At 35.4% G+C, this 22637-nt stretch overlaps 3 protein-coding genes across 3 annotated transcripts; 2 read left to right on the forward strand and 1 right to left on the reverse strand.

The window, feature by feature from the left end:
- The first annotated feature begins 1033 nt into the window (after positions 1-1033).
- Positions 1034-7590, forward strand: LOC18613803 (ABC transporter B family member 11-like). The gene is made up of 13 exons (XM_018125310.2): positions 1034-1188; positions 2064-2459; positions 2610-2664; positions 2774-2949; positions 3043-3264; positions 3360-3598; positions 3689-4214; positions 4319-4592; positions 4833-5707; positions 5852-6118; positions 6223-6486; positions 6594-6887; positions 7051-7590. The coding sequence occupies exons 2-13, from the start codon at positions 2130-2132 to the stop codon at positions 7405-7407; spliced, it is 3879 nt and encodes a 1292-aa protein (XP_017980799.2). The 5' UTR covers positions 1034-1188; positions 2064-2129; the 3' UTR covers positions 7408-7590.
- Positions 7591-9787: 2197 nt separating this feature from the next.
- LOC18613804 (ABC transporter B family member 11-like) lies at positions 9788-19014 on the forward strand. The gene is made up of 14 exons (XM_088807560.1): positions 9788-10191; positions 10324-10370; positions 10905-11300; positions 11549-11603; positions 11710-11885; positions 11990-12211; positions 12301-12539; positions 12637-13162; positions 13264-13534; positions 13879-14726; positions 17230-17496; positions 17600-17863; positions 17975-18268; positions 18452-19014. Exons 3-14 carry the CDS (start codon positions 10971-10973, stop codon positions 18806-18808), a joined length of 3849 nt encoding a protein of 1282 aa, XP_088663686.1. The 5' UTR covers positions 9788-10191; positions 10324-10370; positions 10905-10970; the 3' UTR covers positions 18809-19014.
- Positions 19015-19122: 108 nt separating this feature from the next.
- On the reverse strand, positions 19123-21515 carry LOC18613805 (NEFA-interacting nuclear protein). The gene is made up of 7 exons (XM_007051226.3): positions 21328-21515; positions 21139-21213; positions 21000-21057; positions 20862-20917; positions 20492-20554; positions 19749-19817; positions 19123-19388 (listed from the first exon to the last, which is right to left on the reverse strand). The coding sequence occupies exons 1-7, from the start codon at positions 21382-21384 to the stop codon at positions 19140-19142; spliced, it is 627 nt and encodes a 208-aa protein (XP_007051288.3). The 5' UTR covers positions 21385-21515; the 3' UTR covers positions 19123-19139.
- Positions 21516-22637: the final 1122 nt, after the last annotated feature.

Here is a 22637-nt window from a genome sequence, read left to right on the forward strand (position 1 = left end):
CATGCACGTCTGTATCACTTGAAACTCATTTCCTATTGAACATAGGAGACTTACGCCTCTTACATCAAAAGTCTGATTTTTTTTCCTGATTATTTAGTGCAATAATGTTTCAAAAGCAAAGACATGGGACCTCAAAAATCTGATTCACATGAGAAATGATTGTGTTAATGTAGATTACTGACTCAATTATTGTAAAAGATTATCGGTTAATGTGGTCGAACTCATTTTTTTAACCTTTTAAGCAGAGAATCAGGCACTAATTATAGAGTCAAATACAGGAATGTTGATTAAATCTGTTTCCTTGAATTAAAAAGAAATTGACTTAATTTCTTTAAAGATCTTTCCATGTACATATTTTTAAATACATAATAATTTGTGAAGTATAAAATATGAGAAATTGGATTTCAGATACTTATTGCATGTAAATTAAAGTTTGGATATTCCCTTTTTGTTTTGTTTGTATTTTTTGGACATTATTACGCTTTAATACTAAATAGTGATAAAATGAAACAAAATCTCACTTAATTCAAAAGAGATGATTTAGCCTAACAAGTCAAGTTGGTTTAGCCTTTGGCTCTTTTCTACATCATTGATTCCCTTCGGCCGCTTATTTTATGATTGTCTTTGTCAGTGGCGAAGTCATAAAACCAGGGCCCAGGCCAAGCCAACAACCTAATAAAAAATTACCGAATAAATAGAATCGAAACTTCCCAACAATTTCGAAATGTTTTTTGCAGTTTAACGTGAAAATGAAACAAGAAAGTTGAAGTTCTAGATTGTTTCAAATGAAGGAAAACTTGGAAGTTGAAGGGTTAATATCCAAAATTGTAGTTTTCCGGTATAGAGTGTACTCTATAATAAATTGTCATGGTTGCATGTATTCCAGGAAGATACGTATACATAGGTAAATCTTAAATTGCATATTGTATTGCTTCGAGAAGAGAGAAAAACAATTGGGTTATGGTTGACAATGTGACAAACTCGAAAATTTTGACTCGGTTGCAGGCTAACTATTCTGCAAGGCAAAATACTTGTTGTTCAAGGAAAGGCTCACCAACGAGCCATATAAATATGTTTCTAAACAGCTCAAAAGCAAAGAGAAGCCAGAGCCGGCCACAGAGTTGGAATTAATTGGACAACTCTGAATCACTGAGAGTGCTTCATTTCAACAACCCTTTTGAACTTTTGGTAGGTAAATGCTTCTCCACGAATCTTTTCATTTTTTTTTTTTGAAAAGTATTAGATTTATTCGGCTCTTTTCACTATTCTGTGCTTCTCTTTTTTCTTTGGTGAGTTGAGGGCTTTATGGGATTTGGTTATGCTCAAATGATGGCTTTGTCGATGGTATGTTCTACAGTCAGTGTAACAATGAGGAAGCTTTGTATTGAAAACTTCAGCTTTAGCAGAGTTATTTCTATTTATATGGGGAGCCAGGGAGTCGTCGTTGCAGAGAAATTTTTTTTGTCAAAAACAGGGGAAAGGTTTTTAAGTCTTTTTTAATTCCCTTCTTCTTACAATACGAAAGAACCTTTTCTCTCTCTTTCTCTCTTCCTTCTCTGCGTTCTTTGTTGTCTGTCTTTTGCTGATGGAAAATTTTAGTAGAGGTACTAAATTTGCACGTCCTCAAGAAAGTTTCTTGATTGTGAATTGATTTGAGCCATTGGTTTGCCTTTTTTGTCTGCCTGATTTTCCAGGACGTTGTAAAACATTGATTTCTTTTATCTGCTTTTGCTTTCATCTCTGTTATACATTTCAAACTTTGGCCGGTTAGCCCTTGGAGTTTGTTTGATGAATCTGTGGAATTGAAAAACTGAGGTTGTTGAGTTATTTAAGTCAAAAGCTTTCAATACCAATGAACAGAGTATTTAGACTTTTTTTTTTGTCAAAAGCAATTCTTTTAGCTGCTCACAGAATTAGAAATCCTTGAATCCCAAATGGCTAGTTTCATTCTGTCAAGAGTTTCGGATCCTTAGCTAGTATTTTTGCAACAACCGTTCAGTTGTTCTGCTTATTCTGGATTTACTTACACAGTTTTGACCATTTGATTCGATTGTTTCTTGCAGCCACAATATATATCGTATAGATTCTGAAGTTGTTGAGTATCAAAGTAATAGCAAGGGAGCCGCACAATGGCCGCTGAGAATGGCTTCAATGGTCATACTGACTTGCATGAGGCCAGCACATCAAAAAGCCAGGAAGAGCCAGAGAAAGTCTCTGGCGTGAATGGAGAAAATCAAGATTCAGAAAGCAGCAAAGGAGATGAGAAAACTAACAAGGTTCCGTTTTACAAGCTGTTTGCGTTTGCCGATTCAACGGATATCTTGTTAATGATCATCGGCACGATCGGTGCCGTTGGGAACGGTGTCTGTATGCCTCTTATGACAATCCTGTTTGGGGATCTTGTTGACGCTTTTGGAGAAAACCAGAGCAACGACAAAGTGGTTGATGTGGTCTCCGAGGTACTATAACATGTAGCATAAACTTAGCTTGTAAGATTTATAGCAATTTAATCTTTGCATAGAAAGTTTTTTTTTTAATTATTTTAGTTTATTATTTTGTTGAATTTCTAAAATGAAGACTTTAATAACTGGATACTTGGAAAATCTTAGGTTGCTTTGAAATTTGTCTACCTGGCTGTGGGAGCGGCGGCGGCAGCGTTTCTCCGTAAGTACATACCTTGTTTGAACCCTATCGCCTGATGTTTTATCACGTAGCTGAAGTATTTAATGTGGGCACGCTCCGAGCCTGAAAAGCTTGTTTTTGTTATTTTCAGAGGTTAGTTGCTGGATGGTCACTGGTGAGAGACAGGCTGCACGAATAAGAGGATTGTACTTGAAAACCATATTGAGGCAAGATGTTGCTTTCTTTGACGTGGAAACAAATACAGGGGAGGTTGTTGGAAGAATGTCTGGGGACACTGTTCTCATACAGGATGCCATGGGCGAGAAGGTATCATGACTTTGTGACGATTAGAATCCTTATAAAGTAAAAAGTACCACATCGTAAACATTTAATCATGGAAATATTTGCCTTGTTTTGCAGGTCGGGAAGTTTTTACAACTGATATCCACATTCTTTGGAGGCTTCATAATAGCGTTTATCAAAGGATGGCTTCTTACCCTCGTCATGTTGTCCTCTATCCCTCTTCTTGTAATATCTGGTGCAGTCATGGCCATTCTAATCTCCAAGATGGCATCCCGTGGACAAACAGCTTACGCTAAAGCAGCCACTGTAGTTGAACAGACAATTGGTTCAATCAGAACTGTATGTTTTATGTCACAATATTTGCAGCAGAGTTCGTCAATTTTTGCTTTTTTTTGGGTGAAAATAATATGACCAACTATTTGATCTGATTCCAGGTTGCATCATTTACTGGTGAGAAGCAAGCCATCAGCAATTACAACAAGTTTCTTGTTACTGCTTATAGATCAGGCGTTCATGAGGGCGCTGCTGCTGGACTAGGTCTTGGCGTTGTTATGCTAATTATATTCTGCAGTTATGCTTTGGCCGTATGGTTTGGTGGGAAGATGATTTTGGAGAAAGGGTACACTGGTGGTCAAGTACTTAACGTGATTATCGCTGTATTAACCGGTTCCATGTAAGTTAAATTTTGAATTTCGTTTGTCTAATACTATTATGCGTATGAATGCTTTGAGGCCTAAATTCATTGTACTTATGGATGTTTCAGGTCCCTGGGGCAGGCATCTCCATGCATGAGTGCATTTGCTGCTGGTCAAGCTGCAGCATTTAAGATGTTTGAGACTATCAAAAGGAAGCCAGAGATTGACTCCTATGACACCAGGGGAAAAATTTTTGAGGACATTCGTGGGGATATAGAACTAAGGGATGTTAATTTCAGTTACCCTGCCAGACCAGATGAGCAAATTTTCAGTGGATTCTCTCTTGCTATTTCAAGTGGCACAACATCTGCTTTGGTTGGACAGAGTGGAAGTGGGAAATCAACTGTGATCAGTCTGATAGAGAGATTTTATGATCCACAAGCTGGTGAAGTTCTTATTGATGGCATTAATCTCAAGGACTTTCAGCTTAGATGGATCAGGGGAAAGATTGGTCTTGTTAGCCAGGAACCTGTGTTGTTTACATCAAGCATTAGGGATAATATTGCGTATGGAAAGGAAAATGCAACCACAGAAGAGATAAGAGCTGCAGCGGAACTTGCAAATGCTTCTAAGTTCATTGATAAACTACCTCAGGTTTTAATTTCTAGTGCACATGATTATTTCTTATTTTATATCTCAACTCTTATAGTTATATTTGAATTGTACATTTACTTTTGAACTTCAAACTCCATATATAGGGACTAGATACCATGGTTGGGGAACATGGAACCCAGCTTTCTGGTGGACAAAAGCAGAGAGTGGCAATAGCAAGAGCAATTCTGAAGGATCCACGGATTTTGCTTTTAGATGAAGCTACAAGTGCACTAGATGCAGAATCTGAAAGGGTAGTGCAAGAGGCATTGGACAGGATAATGGGCAATAGGACTACTGTCATTGTTGCTCATCGTTTGAGTACTGTGAGAAATGCAGATATGATTGCTGTAATTCATCGTGGAAAGATGGTTGAAAAAGGTATTAGATTGGATATTACAAAAAGGCATGCAGATTTTCATCATCATCATCATCTACAATAATTGGATATTTTGTAAATTAGAGTCTATATATTGAATATTATAAAACAAGTTTGGTAAAACAATCAACTTATTCTTAATAGTTCTTAATTCTTTCTTGCACTCTGCATAAGCATTACCATACTTTGCTCCACATCAAAACCATTGATGACCGTTGATAACATTTTTGCCAACTGAGCAGGGTCACATTCAGAACTACTCAAGGATCCTGAGGGAGCTTACTCTCAGCTTATTCGATTACAAGAAGTAAATAAAGAGTCAGAACATGTGGCAGATGTATCAGACATTAATCCAGAATCGTTTAGACAGTCAAGCCTAAGAAGGTCATTGAAGCGTTCAATCAGCAGGGGATCATCTATGGGAAATAGCAGCCGCCATTCTTTCTCTGTATCTTTTGGTTTGCCTACTGGAATGAATGTCACCGATCCTGCAATGCTAGATACAGAAGACCCTGCTGAACTATCATCAGAACGGGCTCCAGAGGTCCCCATCCGCCGGCTTGCTTACCTCAACAAGCCAGAGATTCCTGTGATTTTACTTGGAACTGTAGCCGCGGCTGCCAATGGTGTGATACTTCCAATTTTTGGTATCCTAATTTCCAGCGTAATCCAAACGTTCTTTAAACCACCTGATGAACTGAAAAAGGATTCAAGATTCTGGGCACTGATATTTATGGTCCTTGGCCTGGCATCATTATTGGCATTGCCAGCGCGAACATACTTCTTTTCTATCGCTGGATGTAAATTAATCCAACGAATCAGATCAATGTGTTTTGAGAAAGTGGTCCACATGGAAGTTGGTTGGTTTGATGAACCAGCTCACTCAAGTGGTTCAGTTGGTGCAAGGCTCTCAGCAGATGCAGCCACGATACGTGCCCTGGTTGGAGATGCACTAGCTCAGATGGTCTCAAACCTTGCATCAGCAGTTGCTGGTTTGGTCATCGCTTTTGTTGCAAGTTGGCAGTTGGCTTTTATTATCCTAGCACTAATCCCTCTGATAGGGGTCAATGGATATGTTCAAGTAAAATTCATGAAGGGATTTAGTGCAGATGCAAAGGTATGCTCAAAACTAAGGACTTTGGTATCTAAAATTTGCCATTTGAATTTTACTATATTGCTTTCATAATTTTTTTTTAAAAAAGTAAAAGCAATATGTTGTCAAGCATATTATTGATTTAGTTTTAAATATAAATGGTTGCAGATGATGTATGAGGAGGCCAGCCAAGTAGCTAATGATGCAGTTGGGAGTATAAGAACAGTTGCTTCCTTTTGTGCTGAGGAAAAGGTGATGCAGCTCTATAAAAAGAAATGCGAGGGTCCTATGAAAACAGGGATAAGGCAGGGGTTGATCAGTGGATCAGGATTTGGACTTTCATTCTTCTTGCTGTTTTGTGTTTACGCAACCAGTTTCTATGCAGGAGCTCAACTTGTTAAGCATGGCCATGCAACATTCTCAGATGTTTTTCGAGTGAGTCTAAGTTCCAGCTCTATCAAGTTTCTCTTAAAAACATTTTAAGACCTTCAATTTACTATGCATGTTCCTAAGATACTGAGATTAACATTGTTTTTCAGGTTTTCTTTGCGTTGACCATGGCAGCTGTTGGAATTTCTCAATCAAGCTCCTTTGCTCCTGATTCCAGCAAAGCCAAGACTGCTGCTGCTTCCATATTTGCAATTATTGATCGTAAGTCTAAGATAGACCCAAGCGATGAGTCTGGGACGACACTAGAGAATGTGAAAGGAGATATTGAGTTTCGTCATGTCAGTTTTAAGTATCCACTACGGCCGGATATTCAAATTTTACGAGATTTGAGTTTGTCTATTCATGCCGGCAAGGTAATGATCCTAATTTTGAATTAAATTTCTCTTCAAATAGTCGTATCAACATTTATCAACAATATTGTAGAGACTAATTCATACTAACATCAATCCTTCTTCTTCAGACTGTTGCTCTGGTAGGAGAAAGTGGGAGCGGGAAATCTACAGTTATCTCATTATTGCAGAGATTTTACGATCCTGATTCAGGTCGTATTACTCTTGATGGAGTTGAAATCCAAAAGCTCCAGTTGAAGTGGTTGAGGCAACAGATGGGTCTTGTGAGCCAAGAACCTGTTTTGTTTAATGATACAATCCGTGCCAACATTGCATATGGAAAGGGAGGAAATGCAACAGAGGCTGAAATCTTAGCTGCATCAGAGTTGGCCAATGCTCACAAGTTCATTAGTAGCTTACAACAGGTTAGAAACTATAAACAGTCCCCGAATTGGCTTAGTAATGCAACGCTTGTACAAAACTATCTAACCTCCATTAAACCCTTTCTGATAGTACAGAAAACAATTGGAAAATATGCTATATTAGTTACTAAATACTAATCCGTTTCCTTAAAAATCTATAATGCAGGGTTATGATACTGTAGTAGGAGAGCGAGGAGTTCAGATGTCAGGAGGACAGAAGCAACGCATAGCCATTGCGCGTGCCATAGTTAAGAGTCCAAAGATACTGCTATTAGATGAGGCTACTAGTGCGTTGGATGCTGAATCAGAGAGAGTGGTTCAGGATGCACTAGATAGAGTCATGGTCAACCGCACGACCGTTGTAGTTGCTCATAGGCTATCCACAATCAAGAATGCAGATGTCATCGCCGTGGTTAAGAACGGCGTCATCGTAGAGAAAGGAAAGCACGACGCTTTGATAAACATCAAAGATGGTTTCTATGCTTCCTTGGTTTCACTCCACATGAGTGCTTCCACTGCATAAACTTATTCTATAGTTTTTTTTTTTTTTTTCTGCTGTAATCATGAATTTCAGTAAAGGGTCACTTCCTTAATTCTTTTCCGGCTCCAATTTATTGTGCAAACCTAATCTGTATGATCAATTGTATGATTTGTAATCTTGCAATGAATTAATAAGAGAAAAGCGAAAAGTATTATAGCTTTTGAAGTTCAACTTGCATGCCTTTAAGCTTGACATCAGCCTGACGCAGCAGACAACAGGATTGCTATTTGACTTTTTCTGATGTTGAGCACGATTATAAAAAGAATATGTCAACAATATATTAATGCCAGATGATGCTGCCAACGTCATGGATGATGGCACAGATGAGAAATCCATGTTCCACTCTTATACGTACCCTTTTCATATTAAATAGACTATCGAAGAAAATGATTACACATAATTTAATTAATACAGGAATCCAGTTTCCGCAAGCAACTGCTAAGTAGTTGGGAATGCTCTCACAGCCATTTGTCTTGTAGTTTAGAAAAGCGTATTAATTACAACAGTAGGAAAGATTTAAGTAGTGCCGAAGCTGGATGTACTGAATATTTAAAACCATCGGAATCTATGAAGGATGGGCAATTAATAAATATATTCTTAGAAGCAAGTAGAGGCTTTGAATATATTTTTTTTGTCCTTGGCAAAAACGACAGCCGTTGTAGGTGTCGACCACATTTGTCAGCTTACGTTAAATTCTATACTAATTCATGTTTACGTGTTTGGTAATTTACATTATCCTCTTATAACCTAAATTAATATCTTCTAGAAAGGGACGATTCGGTAACAAATGTAGATCCATAATTAATTCATTTCACCTTCGAATAAATTAATAATTAAATATATATATATATTTATCATTTTTAAATAATTAAAATTTGATATCTAAAAAAATTTAATTCACTAACTTCTACTTAAAAATTAAGGTTCAATTTTCTCTTTTTTTCAAATCAAAAGGTAATTAAAATTTGATTTAGTGGTTGAAAATTTTGAATTTTTAAATATCCTTTCATTCAACATTGTCTACCTAAAACTCAAAACTTTGATTCAATCCAAAAAAAATCAAATCGATTATCTCATATTAGTGTCACGGATTCTAAATGTGACAGATTTTGAATTTATAAATAAAAATCTTTCTTTACTTATTAAACATATTTTTTAAATTGAAAACATAAACTAAACATATCTAACTATTCACTTATATGAGATCTCCAAAAGAGATATCATAATTGAATTAGGTCCAAATCAAAGTTATTTTTTTCATTTATGAATAAAAAAGCTGGTGAAATTGGATGAAATAAAATATTGAATTTTCCTCCGTCTAATAAATAAATCTTTTAAATTAAAAGTGTAAATTCGTGAATCCTGGACATTGCAAGGTTACCCTTTGTGGCTACTATACGCGGTTGGTTGTCTAACATACGCACGTGAACAATCAACCACTGCCCTTTTTACTAGCTGAAAAGGAAAGTGCTTCCGGTTATCGTGGTCGTTCGTAGTTGATTATTCCATGCAAACAGGGATAAGTTTTAAGAGACAAAGAAAAAAAGCCCACGGCGCCGCGGCCTACCGATATGGAAGCCTAGCATATCAAAACTTAAACTTCGGTTTTAGTTTGTTTTCTTGACTGAATTTTCCACACCTTGCATGTCAAGGTAGGACTACTCAAAAAGCCTTCCTTGAGATATTTCTTTGGGATGAATTATGAGCGAATGGTCTCCAGATAGAGATTGTTATAATCAAAGACCGAGTAACAGATTTATTTCGTTTGCATTCTTGTATATTGGCAGGAAAAAAGATTTGAGGCTAACAGTCAATATCGCAATCAATCCTTAATCTCTTATACTCTTTAAAATTAATGATCAAGAGCACTGCATTGACCCTCCAAGAGGCAGGAATACCATAACCCATTTGGCGGGTAAAATAGCTTCAGGTTTCAGCTCTCCTTGACGGATAACATGTTCATGCAATTGCAGGAATGAATAAAAAAACAGAAAAAAAAGGAGAAACTAAAGGATGTCAAGTAATCGGGACCATGACATTAGAAGTGAAACTACTGATCGTTATTATTGTATGCAAAAAAGATCTGTCTTAGCAAAATCGAAGCAAGTTTATTTGGTTCACTGTTTGGAGTCTGAAGGTTCTTTACTGTTATGATTCATTCTTGCCTTCTTTGACTGTGATGTATGACAAAGCCAAAACAGTTGAGGAAGTAAAATTTGCAACTTTCAGCAGTTAGTTTTGTTAGGGAAAAACCATAAAAGAGACAAATCCTATTTAATTGTTTGCCTTCATTTTTTTTCCTATTTAGTTGGGGGTGGGGGGGGGGGGGGGGGGGGGGGGGGGGGTGTGTGATGGAGATTTTTCACTAAAATTTAAAACAATTTTACAACAACCCTAAATTGTTTATCAGAATTTAGCTGGGTCAGTTGTGCAGTTACCCAACTGTTTCTCACTGTTAAGTGGACAATGGAGGTTACCAGCGTTGTTTACAATTACATGGGAGTTCTATAGTTACTGGGTCTTGGGGATTCCTGGGTTTCAGCGAGGCTCAGAAATCCATGTCAGCTATTGAATTTTGAGCTCTCTGATTCTGTGATGACGCCAACAAGAAAGGGAAGGAAAAAGAAAAAAAAGCTGTGAGCATTAGAAGATGACGAAGAAAACGAAGTTTCTGTCCAAGGACTTGCCCTTGCTTCCTCAAGTATCTTACAGCAAGGAAACTGGGTGGATCTAAGGGGGAATCTCATTTCTATAAGAGTTGAATTGGTATCCCTTTTGTTATTTTTCTTACAGTAAATTCTGTTTTATTTATGTATTTTGCCCTCTCTGTTTTGTGTCCTTTGCCAGATAGATAGCTGATTGGTTCTGATTTTTGGATGGTTTATTATCTTTCTGTAGCAAACATTGGCGCATATGGAGAATGAATGAGTATCGCTTGGCACCAGGTATTTGTTTACGAAATATTGCATTTACATAGTGTTATAATGGAGGTTTTTGCCAAGGGGTGATTGACAAAGCGTTTTGCTTTTTTGTCTGTTGTAAATTGAGTTTGTAGGAGCTAACGAATTCTTGAATTCTCAAAGGGCTTTTGCTTCCTTGCTAGTTAAGCAATTTAGACCTTGGAGTCAACCTGTTGAATTTTCAACGATGATGCTGAAGGCCTGATACCATTTGTTTTGCTTTAGCTTCCTTGTCAGCTTAGAAATATAAACCTTGGAGTTAACCTATTGAATTTTCAACAAAGAGCACTGCTGATGGCCTGATACCATTCAATCAAATGTTTTCATTGCCAATGAAAAGTCTTTTTGTATTTAGATTAGAAATGCTCTTGTATTTATAAATCCTTCAACCGTCCAACAAGAAACCTTGAACACTTGGTTCCATTTTTTAGAAGACTTAGATCCTTGGATAGCATTTTCCAACTGCCCGTTGGTTACTCTATAACTTGCTAGTTTTGGCGCATTAATTGTTCCTTGCAGACGCAATATTAGCTCTAAAGCTTCGGAAGCAATTAAGGACCGAAGTAGTATCTTGGGTGTCATACAATGGCCACTGAGAATGGCTTGAAAGGTGACACTGACTTCAAGGTGGCGAGCACATCAAAAAGCTGCAAAGAGCCAGAGAAAGGCTGTAGCATGAATGGAGAGAATAAAAAATCAGAGACAGGCAAACCAGATGAGAAAACTAACACAGTTCCATTTTACAAACTATTTGCATTTGCTGATCCAACAGATATTTTGTTAATGATTGTTGGTACAATCGGTGCCATTGGGAATGGTTTAAGTATGCCTCTTATGACGATATTGTTTGGGGAGCTAACTGACTCTTTTGGAGAAAACCAGAACAACAACGAGGTGGTTGATGTGGTTTCCGAGGTATTAATACGTATAATGAACTAAATTTATGAGATTTATTTCAATATTCATCGTTCCTAAATGTTTTATTTTTACTAATACAAGTGTAAATTGCTTTCCATTTGTAAAAGCATAAATGCCATCTTAAAATTTTCATTTACTGGAATTTAGTTTGTCAAATCCGGGTTTGCTCCTAAATACCTGTCTGTTTTCACCTTTATTGGGTCAATTTGTTGTATTTAATAGTTTTCTTCCTGGAAAAATGTTAGGTTGCTCTGAAATTTGTCTACCTAGGAGTAGGGGCTGCTGTGGCAGGATTTCTCCGTAAGTGCATCTTGCATTTAAAACTTCTGTCAGGTATTTTATTTAAGACATAAGTGTTTGTTATGCATTGAGAAACTGAGAAGCCTGTGTTTTTGTCATTTGCCAGAAGTAACTTGCTGGATGGTCACAGGAGAGAGACAGGCTGCAAGAATAAGGGGCTTGTACTTGAACACTATATTGAGACAAGATGTTGCTTTCTTTGATGTGGAAACAAACACAGGAGAGGTTGTTGGGAGAATGTCTGGTGACACTGTTCTCATACAAGATGCCCTGGGGGAGAAGGTATAATGTTACTGTGACAACTAGACCCTGCAAGGTGAAGAACCACACTAAGTTTCATTCATCTTGTCTGTGTAATCATGGAGATGTCTGCTTGATTTTTGCAGGTTGGAAAATTTTTGCAGCTGATGTCCTTATTCATTGGAGGCTTTGTAGTAGCATTTATCAAAGGATGGCTTCTTACCCTTGTCTTGTTGTCCTCTATACCTTTTCTTGTAATAGCGGGTGCAGTGATGTCCCTCATTATAGCCAACACAGCATCCCAAGGACAAAATGCTTATGCAAAAGCAGCAACTGTTGTTGAACAGACAATTGGTTCAATTAGAACTGTAGGTCTTGTAGCCAGAAATATATTCAGCATTGTTGTTTATTTCTTTAAGTTCGTAAAAATATGACCCACTATTTTGCCTGATACCAGGTTGCATCATTTACTGGTGAAAAGCAAGCCATAAGCGATTACAACAAGTTTCTTGTCAGTGCTTACAAGTCAGGTGTTTACCAAGGCTCTGTTTCTGGATTGGGTCTCGGCATGGTTATGTTAATCATGTTCTGCAGTTATGCTTTGGCTGTATGGTTTGGTGGGAAGATGATTCTGGAAAAAGGCTACACTGGTGGTCAAGTAGTTAGTGTGATTGTTGCTATTATGACTGGTTCCATGTGAGTTGAACATTTAATTATTTGTTGTTCCTAGTAACATGCATTAATTTGCTAGAAGGGGAGTAATTCTCTGTATTTGCCTTCTATGATGATTCAGGTCCCTGGGGCAGGCATCTCCCTGCATAAATGCATTTGCTTCCGGTCAAGCAGCAGCATTTAAGATGTTTGAGACTATTGAAAGGAAGCCCAATATTGATGCGTATGACACAAAGGGGAAAATATTGGAGGACATTCGAGGGGATATAGACTTTAGGGATGTTTGTTTCAGTTATCCAGCCAGACCAGAGGAGCAAATTTTTAGTGGGTTCTCACTTTCCATTCCAAGTGGCACAACAGCTGCTCTGGTGGGACAAAGTGGAAGTGGGAAATCAACTGTAATCAGTCTGATAGAAAGATTTTATGATCCACAAGCTGGTGAAGTTCTTATTGATGGCATTAACCTCAAGGACTTTCAGCTTAACTGGATCAGAGGAAAGATTGGCCTTGTCAGCCAGGAACCTGTGTTGTTTACATCAAGCATTAGGGATAATATCGCGTATGGAAAGGAAGGCGCAACAAGTGAAGAGATAATAGCTGCAGCTGAACTCGCAAATGCTGCCAAGTTCATTGACAAACTACCTCAGGTTTTAATGTCTTCTCTAAATGACTACTGCTTATTTCATACCTTAATTCTTACAACTATATGAATTGTACCTTACTTATGCGTTCTGAACTTTATACGTAGGGACTGGACACCATGGTTGGTGAACATGGAACTCAGCTTTCTGGTGGACAGAAGCAGAGAGTGGCAATAGCAAGAGCAATTCTAAAAGACCCACGGATTTTACTTTTAGATGAAGCTACAAGTGCGCTAGATGCAGAATCAGAGAGGACAGTGCAAGAGGCATTAGACAGAATAATGGTCAATCGAACTACTGTCATTGTTGCTCATCGTCTGAGCACAGTGAGAAATGCACAGATGATAGCTGTTGTTCATCAAGGAAAGATGGTTGAAAAAGGTATGATATGGCCATATAACTATACTTATTCATGTCTGGAGCAATGTAACCAGTGTATGTCACCCATTGCATAGATTGTTAATCAACTAAACTTGTCTTGTTGGGCATATTGGGGCATATTCTCCAGATGTTTTTTTTTTTGGCCAAAATATTTTGCAGATGATTGTGTGGGACCTAAGTATTTATCACAAATATTGTAAAATATTTCTGAAAAGCTCTGAATTTGTTTTAGTAGTTCCATCAGAATCAATTTTATTCTTTCTCGCACTTCTATCAGCATATCATACCTTGCTGTTCCAAAAGAAAACCATTTTGACTGATAACATGGTTGTCAATTGATCAGGGGTCTCATTCAGAATTGCTCAAGGATCCTGATGGAGCTTACTCTCAGCTTATACGTTTACAGGAAGTAAATAAACAGTTAGAACAGGCACCAGATGACAAAAATGGATCAGACATTACAGAGAAATTGCTTAGACAGTCAAGTTTGGAAATATCATTGAAGAAATCAATCTGTAGGGGATCAACTGGTTTACCTAATGGACAGAATGTCGCTGATAGTGTGCTGACAGATGCAGCAGCTCCTCCTACAATACCATCAGTACAGGCTTCAGAAGTGTCAATCTGTCGGCTTGCATCTCTAAACAAGCCAGAGATCCCCGTGCTTCTAATTGGAACTATAGCTTCAATTGTCAATGGACTTATACTTCCAACTTATGCTCTGCTTCTCTCCGAGGTCATCAAAACCTTTTACAAACCACCTAATGAACTCAAAACAGACTCAAGATTCTGGGCTCTGATATTTATGGCCCTTGGCCTGGCTTCATTATTGGCATATCCAACAGAAACATACCTCTTCTCTATCGCTGGATGTAAATTAATCCGGCGAGTAAGATCAATGTGTTTTGAAAAAGTGGTTCACATGGAGATTGGTTGGTTTGATGAACCTGAGCACTCAAGTGGTTCACTTGGAGCAAGGCTTTCAGCAGATGCAGCAACACTGCGTGCTCTAGTTGGAGATGCACTATCTCAGATGGTTCAAAGCATAGTATCAGCAGTTGCGGGTTTAATCATTGCTTTTGTTGCAAGTTGGCAGTTGGCTTTGATTGTCCTTGCACTTTTTCCTCTGATAGGGATCGATGGGTACATTCAAGTGAAATTCATGAAGGGATTTAGTGCAGAAGCAAAGGTATGCTCAAAACTAATGACCTCCAGCACCTAACATTAATGGTACGTTTGGTTGGCGGAATAAACAGGAATGGAATAGAATAGTTATTATGTGAGAATAGAATGAGGTGGGAATAGAATAGAATAGTTATTACTTAGTTTGGTATGACAAAGGGAATATAACATAAATAATTATTATGACTTATTGTAGTGTTTGGTTGGTAACAATAATTTTGGAATAAAAAAGGAATAGAAAATAAAAAGACAAAAACATTCTTTATTATTTATGTGATATTTTATTTTTATTAGATTTTTTAAATATTAATAATCTAGAATTTAATTAAAATATTAATAATTAATTATTTAAATATTAACATTTATTTAATTTAAATATTATTATGATTAAATTTTATTTTATTTTATTTTTAAAATATTAATAATTGATAATTTCAATATTAATATTTATTTATATTTTAAAATATTAATATTTTATTTAATTTAAATATTATGATGATCAATTATTTTATTTTATTTTATTTTTGAAAATTAATAATTGATTATTTATTTAAAATATTAATAATAGATAATTTAAATATTAATATTTTATTTAATTTAAATTTTATTATGATTAAATTTTTATTTTATTTTTTAAATATTAATAATTGGTAATTTATTTAAATATTAATAATTGATTATTTAATTATTAATATTGTTTATCTAATTTAAATGATATTATGTTTATTTATTTTTAATTTATTTTGTTTTTAAATAGGAATAATTTATAATTTATTTTATTAATAATTGATAATTTAAATATTAATATTTTATTTATAATTTAATATTAATATTTTATTAAAAGTTGGAATCAAGTGAGAGAAAGAGGGGAGAGAGAAAAATAATATTTTATACTAATAAAATTGTAAATTTTTAAACTTGTAAGGGATATTTTTGTCTTTATTAATTTTTGAATTTATTCTTCAACCATGGAATAGCTAATACCATGGAAGAGGGTGGTATTAGCTATTCATTGGTTTTGAAGGATTTTAAAGAATAGTCATTTCATAAGAATGGCTATTCCTTAGATCATTTTTCAACCAAACAAAGGAACAAAAATTCATTGGGAATAAAAGGAGAATGGCTTAGCCATTCCCCCAACCAAACATGCTATAAGAACTCCAAATAGCACGTTTGGTACAGGGAATAGCTAAGCTATTCCCTGTCTATTCCCACGTTATCTGCTTACCTCCGTTTGGTACCGCACCGCCACAAGGAATAGCTATTACCCAGTAATAGCTATTCTTTGAAATGGGGTAAAATTCAGGCATAGCTATACCCGAGCTTCTCCATTGTATTTGCTATTCTATGATTGAGGAATAGCTCTGAATTATGATAAGATTAAAATGCTCCATTGTAGCTTAAAAATATTACAATTTTATACCTATATATATATATATATATATTTTTTTTTTCTTCTCATGTTTTCTTCTTCTTTCTCTCTCTTCTCATGTTCTTTTCTCTCTTATTCTCTCTTTAAGTGGCACCAATACTGGAGATAACGTTTGTAGCGACAGTGACGACGGCGAAAGCGGCGACGACCAAGGTTTCACGATCGAATATTGTCGAAAAAGATTCAAACGGGAGATCTAGCCAGATTTGACACTCAACGGCCAAATATGGCCGTGGGAAGCACCGGATCTGGTGCTTCTTGACCAGATCTCACAGTTGGATCTGGCACTCCATGACCAAATCCAGCCGTGAAAAAGCGCCGATCTGGAGTCGTAGTGGCCAGATCCGGTCACATGGTGTTCCAGATCGGCGTTTCATTACACCGGTCGCCTTTCCGGCGACCGACTCATGAAGAAGAAAAAAAATAGAATAAAATAAATAAATTATTTGTAAAATTTAAAATATTAATATTTTATATATAATTTAAATATTATTAATATTAATATGATTAAAATATTAAAATATTAATATTTTAAACTATTAATGTTTCATTTATTAAATTATTAATATATTAAATTTTTAATGAATATAAATAAAAAATAAAAATTAACCCTATTTTAATCATAATAATATTAAATTAAAAAAATATTATTAATTAAAATATTAATAATTAAATTATATTAAAATATTGATATTTAAATTATTAATTATTAATATTTAAAAATAAAATAAAAATAAATATTTTTGTTTTTTTATTTTTTATTCTTTTTTATTGTAAAGTTATTGTTAACAATCAAACAGTGTAATAAATCATAATAATTATTCCTACTCTATTCTATTTATTATACCAAATTACGTAATACTTATTTTATTTTATTTTCACTTCATTCTATTCTCACGTAATAATTATTCTATTTCATTCTTATCTATTCCGCGAATCAAACGTGTCAAAAGTGGAAACGGGGAAGAGGTTTATTCAATATCAAGAAACTGCAACTTGCATCACCAGACATAGTTGTAAATTCTCCATAAAACGAAAGCAGTATGTTTTTTCTTAATGTAAGTATAATTTGCTGCAGATGATGTACGAGGAAGCCAGCCAAGTTGCTAATGATGCAGTTGGGGGTATAAGAACAATTTCTTCTTTCTGTGCCGAGGAGAAGGTGATGCGCCTGTACAAAAAGAAATGTGAACGCCCCATGAAGACAGGGATAAGGCGGGGGTTGATCAGCGGAATAGGATTTGGGCTTTCATTCTTTTTAATGTATTCTGTTTATGCAGCTAGCTTCTATGCAGGAGCTCAACTTGTTGAGCATGGTCATGCTACATTCTCAGATGTATTTCAAGTATCTCTTCTATCTCTATCAAGCAATTTCTTAAATCCTTTTCAAGACTACCAAATTCTTTCAATATGTTTCATTGATACTGAAGCTAATGCCCATTTTCCAGGTTTTCTTTGCTTTGACGATAGCTGCTGTTGCAATTACTCAATCAAGCTCCTTTGGTTCCGATTCCAGCAAAGCAAAGACCGCTGCTGCTTCCATATTTTCAATTATTGATCAGAAGTCTAAGATAGACCCAGGTGACGAGTCAGGGGTGACATTAGAAAATGTGAAGGGAGAAATTGAGCTTTGTCATGTGAGCTTTAAGTATCCATTAAGGCCTGACATTCAAATTTTCCAAGACTTGTGCTTGGCTATTCCTGCTGGCAAGGTAATCATCAATTGCATTTTTGAGCTCAATCTCTGTCAACTTTCACGCAGTTAGCTATTTCAAAAATTAATCCTTGGGTCTAAATTTTATGGTGTGAATCTCTTCTCGCAGACAGTTGCTCTGGTTGGGGAAAGTGGGAGTGGGAAGTCAACCGTAATCTCATTATTGCAGAGATTTTATGATCTTGGTTCAGGTCATATCACTCTGGATGGAGTTGAAATACAAAAGCTCCAATTGAAGTGGTTGAGGCAGCAGATGGGTCTTGTAAGCCAAGAACCTGTTTTGTTTAATGACACGATCCGTGCCAACATTGCATATGGAAAGGGAGGAAATGCAACTGAGGCAGAAATTTTAGCTGCAGCAGAGTTGGCCAATGCCCACAAGTTCATTAGTAGCTTACAACAGGTTAGACATTCTAAAGCATTCTCCTATATCATTTTGATACCAAAAGAAGCAATTCAGTTGGCTTCATGATGCAAATACGGAGTTAAATTATGTAAATTACTCTTCAAAGATTACATATAGACATAACTGATTTGCAGATGTGCTTACTAGTCTGCCTCTCTTTTTCCCCCTTATGTAATACAGGGTTATGATACTGTAGTAGGGGAGAGAGGAGTTCAATTGTCAGGCGGGCAGAAACAACGAGTAGCCATTGCGCGTGCCATCATTAAGAGTCCAAAGATATTATTACTAGATGAAGCCACAAGTGCATTGGATGCTGAATCGGAGCAAGTGGTTCAGGATGCATTAGACAGAGTCATGGTGAACCGCACCACCGTTGTTGTTGCTCATCGGCTATCCACAATCAAGAACGCAGATGTGATTGCAGTAGTCAGAAATGGCGTTATTGTAGAGAAAGGAAAGCATGAAACGTTGATAAACATCAAAGATTGTTCCTATGCTTCCTTAGTGGCACTCCACCTTAGTGCTTCAACTGCATGAAGGACTAAAGAGTCACTTTCATCGCTTTCTTATTCTTTTTGTTGTAATTAATTTGCAGATCGAATATGTCTTAATTGATTAATAGAGGGAAAGGGTATAATAGCTTTGCAATTGTAGCTAGCAGTTCTTTGTTTAAGCGGAAATCTGTTCTTGATTTTCAACTTAGTGTACATTAACTTCCTAGGTTTCAGCCTACCTTGACTAAAGATGTCATAAAGCATGTGTTGTGTGTTTTGCAGAGCAAGGCATGTGCTGTGCGTTCAATAGGCTAGAAACAAGATTAATGAACTGTATCAATAATAGTCACTCCGGAATAACAGAAATAGAAAGACTAATCATCTTCACTTTCATCACTGTATGAAACAAGACCTGTCTTAACAACATCAGGGGGATTATTGGTATCACCATTAAGTGTGTTCACTGGATTTGGAGTTTTCAATGTATCAACATTAGGTGCTTTCATTGTGTTTGGCAGTTCTTGCTCCTGGTCAATTTTTGCCTTTTTTGCTTGTGGCTTGACTTTTATGATCATACCTAGAGGGCGAGCTGCTGGATTCTTCCTCCCAACTGATTTTTGTTCCTGCCAGCAGAAACAAGAAGGGTTAACAAGCTGCTGAGAAGGCTAATAACTACGACACAATAAGGTTAAATAAAACTTGATTGGAGTCACGGCCTTCGACATTAGGGGCTTCACTGGGTGATCAATATATGATAAGAAAATTCAGGCAAAGTTGCAAAAGGCTACTAATCAACTTCAAGTCATAGAGAACAGAAAACAATGTTAACTGGATTTCATGGAAATGAAACCTGGAAATTCATAGAAACTGATTACTCAACCATATGGCATCAAAGCTGTGTTAATTCTAAAGTAGAGTTCAGGTCCAAATATAACATTCATGAGATTAAGTACAAGCATGTTACTGGTTGATTTAAAACCAACCTGGTCGGCAGGGACAGGTGGTGTTTCTTTTAGTTCATGCACAATATTTGACTGTGCTGCCACTGCTGCCTGAAAAGGAAAACAAGACACTACTGTCTGAGATGAAATACAAATCAAGTAAACTATTCAGAAAATGCTTTTACAAAAATCCATATGGCTAACCTAAACAAGCAACATAAGCATTCACACTTCTCAAGAAGATTTTTTTGGAAGACTATAGCTGTAGTTATAATCCCATATATGGTAACAGCACTCTGAAAAACTTACACTACACGATGCAAGATTGTAATTATCTGAAGAATACAAGTTACACAATTTAACATCTTGAATAAAGAGTACAATAAATCTTGAGAATCCTTCAATCAAATATCCTCATGAAATATTCAGTCTTTACGGACCTGAATGGAAAATATACAGTCTTTAGGTGAGCACATGGATTTTAAAATCTAATGGTCAAACATTAGAGATAATTGCAGGATTCTTCTGTTGAATATGATTGCTGTTTGAACTATAAAATCAACTCATCCTTAAGAATTGAATTTTAAATTGCAATCTTGTAAGTTTAAATAATTGGTAATCTGGCAGTCCTATATGTGATCTTAGAACAAAACTATAAACTTCAAGACTCAAATTATCAAGGAGAAGGGACAGGTTGATCAGCTGAGTACAACAAGATTGCAGATACTTAGTTTTTAATGCTTCTTCATAGTGACATTTGTGACTCAAGACAGGCTAGAAATTACTTGGAAACTTCGCAACTGTTCAGCTTCATCATCAGCCACTTGCTGTTCATATTCCCTTCTTGACTGCATTAACAAGAAAAATATCAGAAAATTAGAAAGCATAAGATATGGAAAGTGATCAGTTATTCAGGAAGGGGCAGCACCAAATAGAAAAAAGAAAATTATGTTGTAACCCTTTAACAATTGGTGAATTAAAACTATGATTTTTCCGGCATTCAGCCGAAACATCAAAATTAGAGGTCAATGCTACCAAAAGGAGAGAACAACAGTCAGCATTCATTGCAAAGGAAAAAACAAAAAAATTTATTGACATCAACAGCTTCCATGGTATTAAATTAGACATCATTGCCAATATCAAATCAGTCCTCACCGTCTCCAAATTATCAAGAAACTCAGTTTCGTCTTCATCCAAGGCTTTGGGTGGCCCTGCAAACGAAGAAATTGTCTAAAGTTCTTGTTCTTAGCTACATTATCGAAACAATAGCAATTTGAAAAGTTAAGCACTCACTATGTTTGAACCGTTCATTAAATTCTGCATCTTTCTTGTCTTTATTCTCCTTCAAAATCTGCAGTAAAAGGGTTTTTAAAAACAATAAAAGAAAATATACATTTTTTGAGCTCCATTGGAGGGTGGAAAAAACAAAAACCTCGTAAAGAGGCCTATCCCTTTGGGCAGTGCCATCTTCAATTCGTTCACCTCTTGTTCTTTTTGCTTCATCTAACTGCCATAGTTATCCACCCAGACCAAAATCAGAACCGAGAAATTAGATTTTAATCATAATCAAGGAATATAAAAAATTAGGGTTTAGCATGAATGAGTGGTAAAATCAAATCACCTGTTGCTCCGAGACGAAGTTCATCAACTTTATTGAACTCGATGATTCGTCTGCCATTACTTAACTTCGAGCTCCAACTCAAGAGAAATTCAAGTCACTACACCTTCTAAAATTTACTTGAATTTTATTTTATTTATTTTCCTTTCGAAGCAGTGAGTTGCTACAAATCGAAATCTGTTTTTCGCTCCCAAACCTTCAATGATGTTTTTATTTGAAACGTGGCGAAACACTATAGGTGACGGAATTGACTTCCCTGATGTTGAAACCACATAATCGATTTTGGGCCCCCTGACATATATTGTTGGGCCTATTAAGCCCAAACGAATCTGGACCTTGGCGAAGCTTCTGTCGAGCTTGCTTGCCTTCCCTACGTTGCTGGCTTTTTTATAGAAACAAAAACGAATAAAACATTATTCCAACAAATACTAAGCAAAATTATCTTTTATAAACCTATACAAATAGATTTAAAGGATTATTATATGTTTATTAGACTATATATAAAAGAATTAATTAATATTAATAATTATTAAATTGACATGTAATAATTTTATAAATAGTGTTTATTTAAAAATATGTATCAATTTTAAAAAAATAAAACAAGAGTCGAATTGAATTTTTTAAATATAATTTTGATATATACACCATGAAATTGTTGATATGAAAATATAAAACTAATTTCATGAGTAAATTATTATTCATTTTATATTATTTTGATAAATGCGTAACAGACATTCTCAAATTATTTTACAGGAAAAAGAAAATCAATTTTCTTATAATTCCATTGGATTTAATGATAACTTTTAAAAAGAAAATATATAATAGTATTTGATACATTGGTCAAACAAATTAGTAGAGAGGTTGATTTAATGAACTAATAATTACTGGATAGATAAAGATATTTAACTTATCAAACTAATTTTTGCTAGACTTTTCCAGTTATATATTAGAGAGACAATGGCAAGTATTGAGGTAAAAAAACAAATTGCCTTACAGTAAAGAGTTGTTTCGTATTTAGGATACTAGAGTGGTGCCCCTCTTCGCGTGGGTGTTGAATTGTTATGAAAATTAATTTTAAATTATATAGTATTATAAATAAAAATAATAATAAAAGAAAAGTAATTTTAAATTTAAAAATATTAGAAGTAATAGTAATAATGATAAATTAAAGATAATTCTCTTAAAAATTCAATATTTTAAAAATATTTTTTGATGTCTTACTAAGCAACATTTTTTATTTAAATAAACTTTTTAAAAAACATTTGATTTGTTATATCTTAATATATTCTTATATTGATATAATCATATTTTTT

The sequence above is a fragment of the Theobroma cacao genome, chromosome 1, assembly GCF_053813885.1.
Source record: "Theobroma cacao isolate CCN51 chromosome 1, ASM5381388v1, whole genome shotgun sequence".
Classification (NCBI taxonomy): Eukaryota; Viridiplantae; Streptophyta; class Magnoliopsida; order Malvales; family Malvaceae; genus Theobroma; species Theobroma cacao.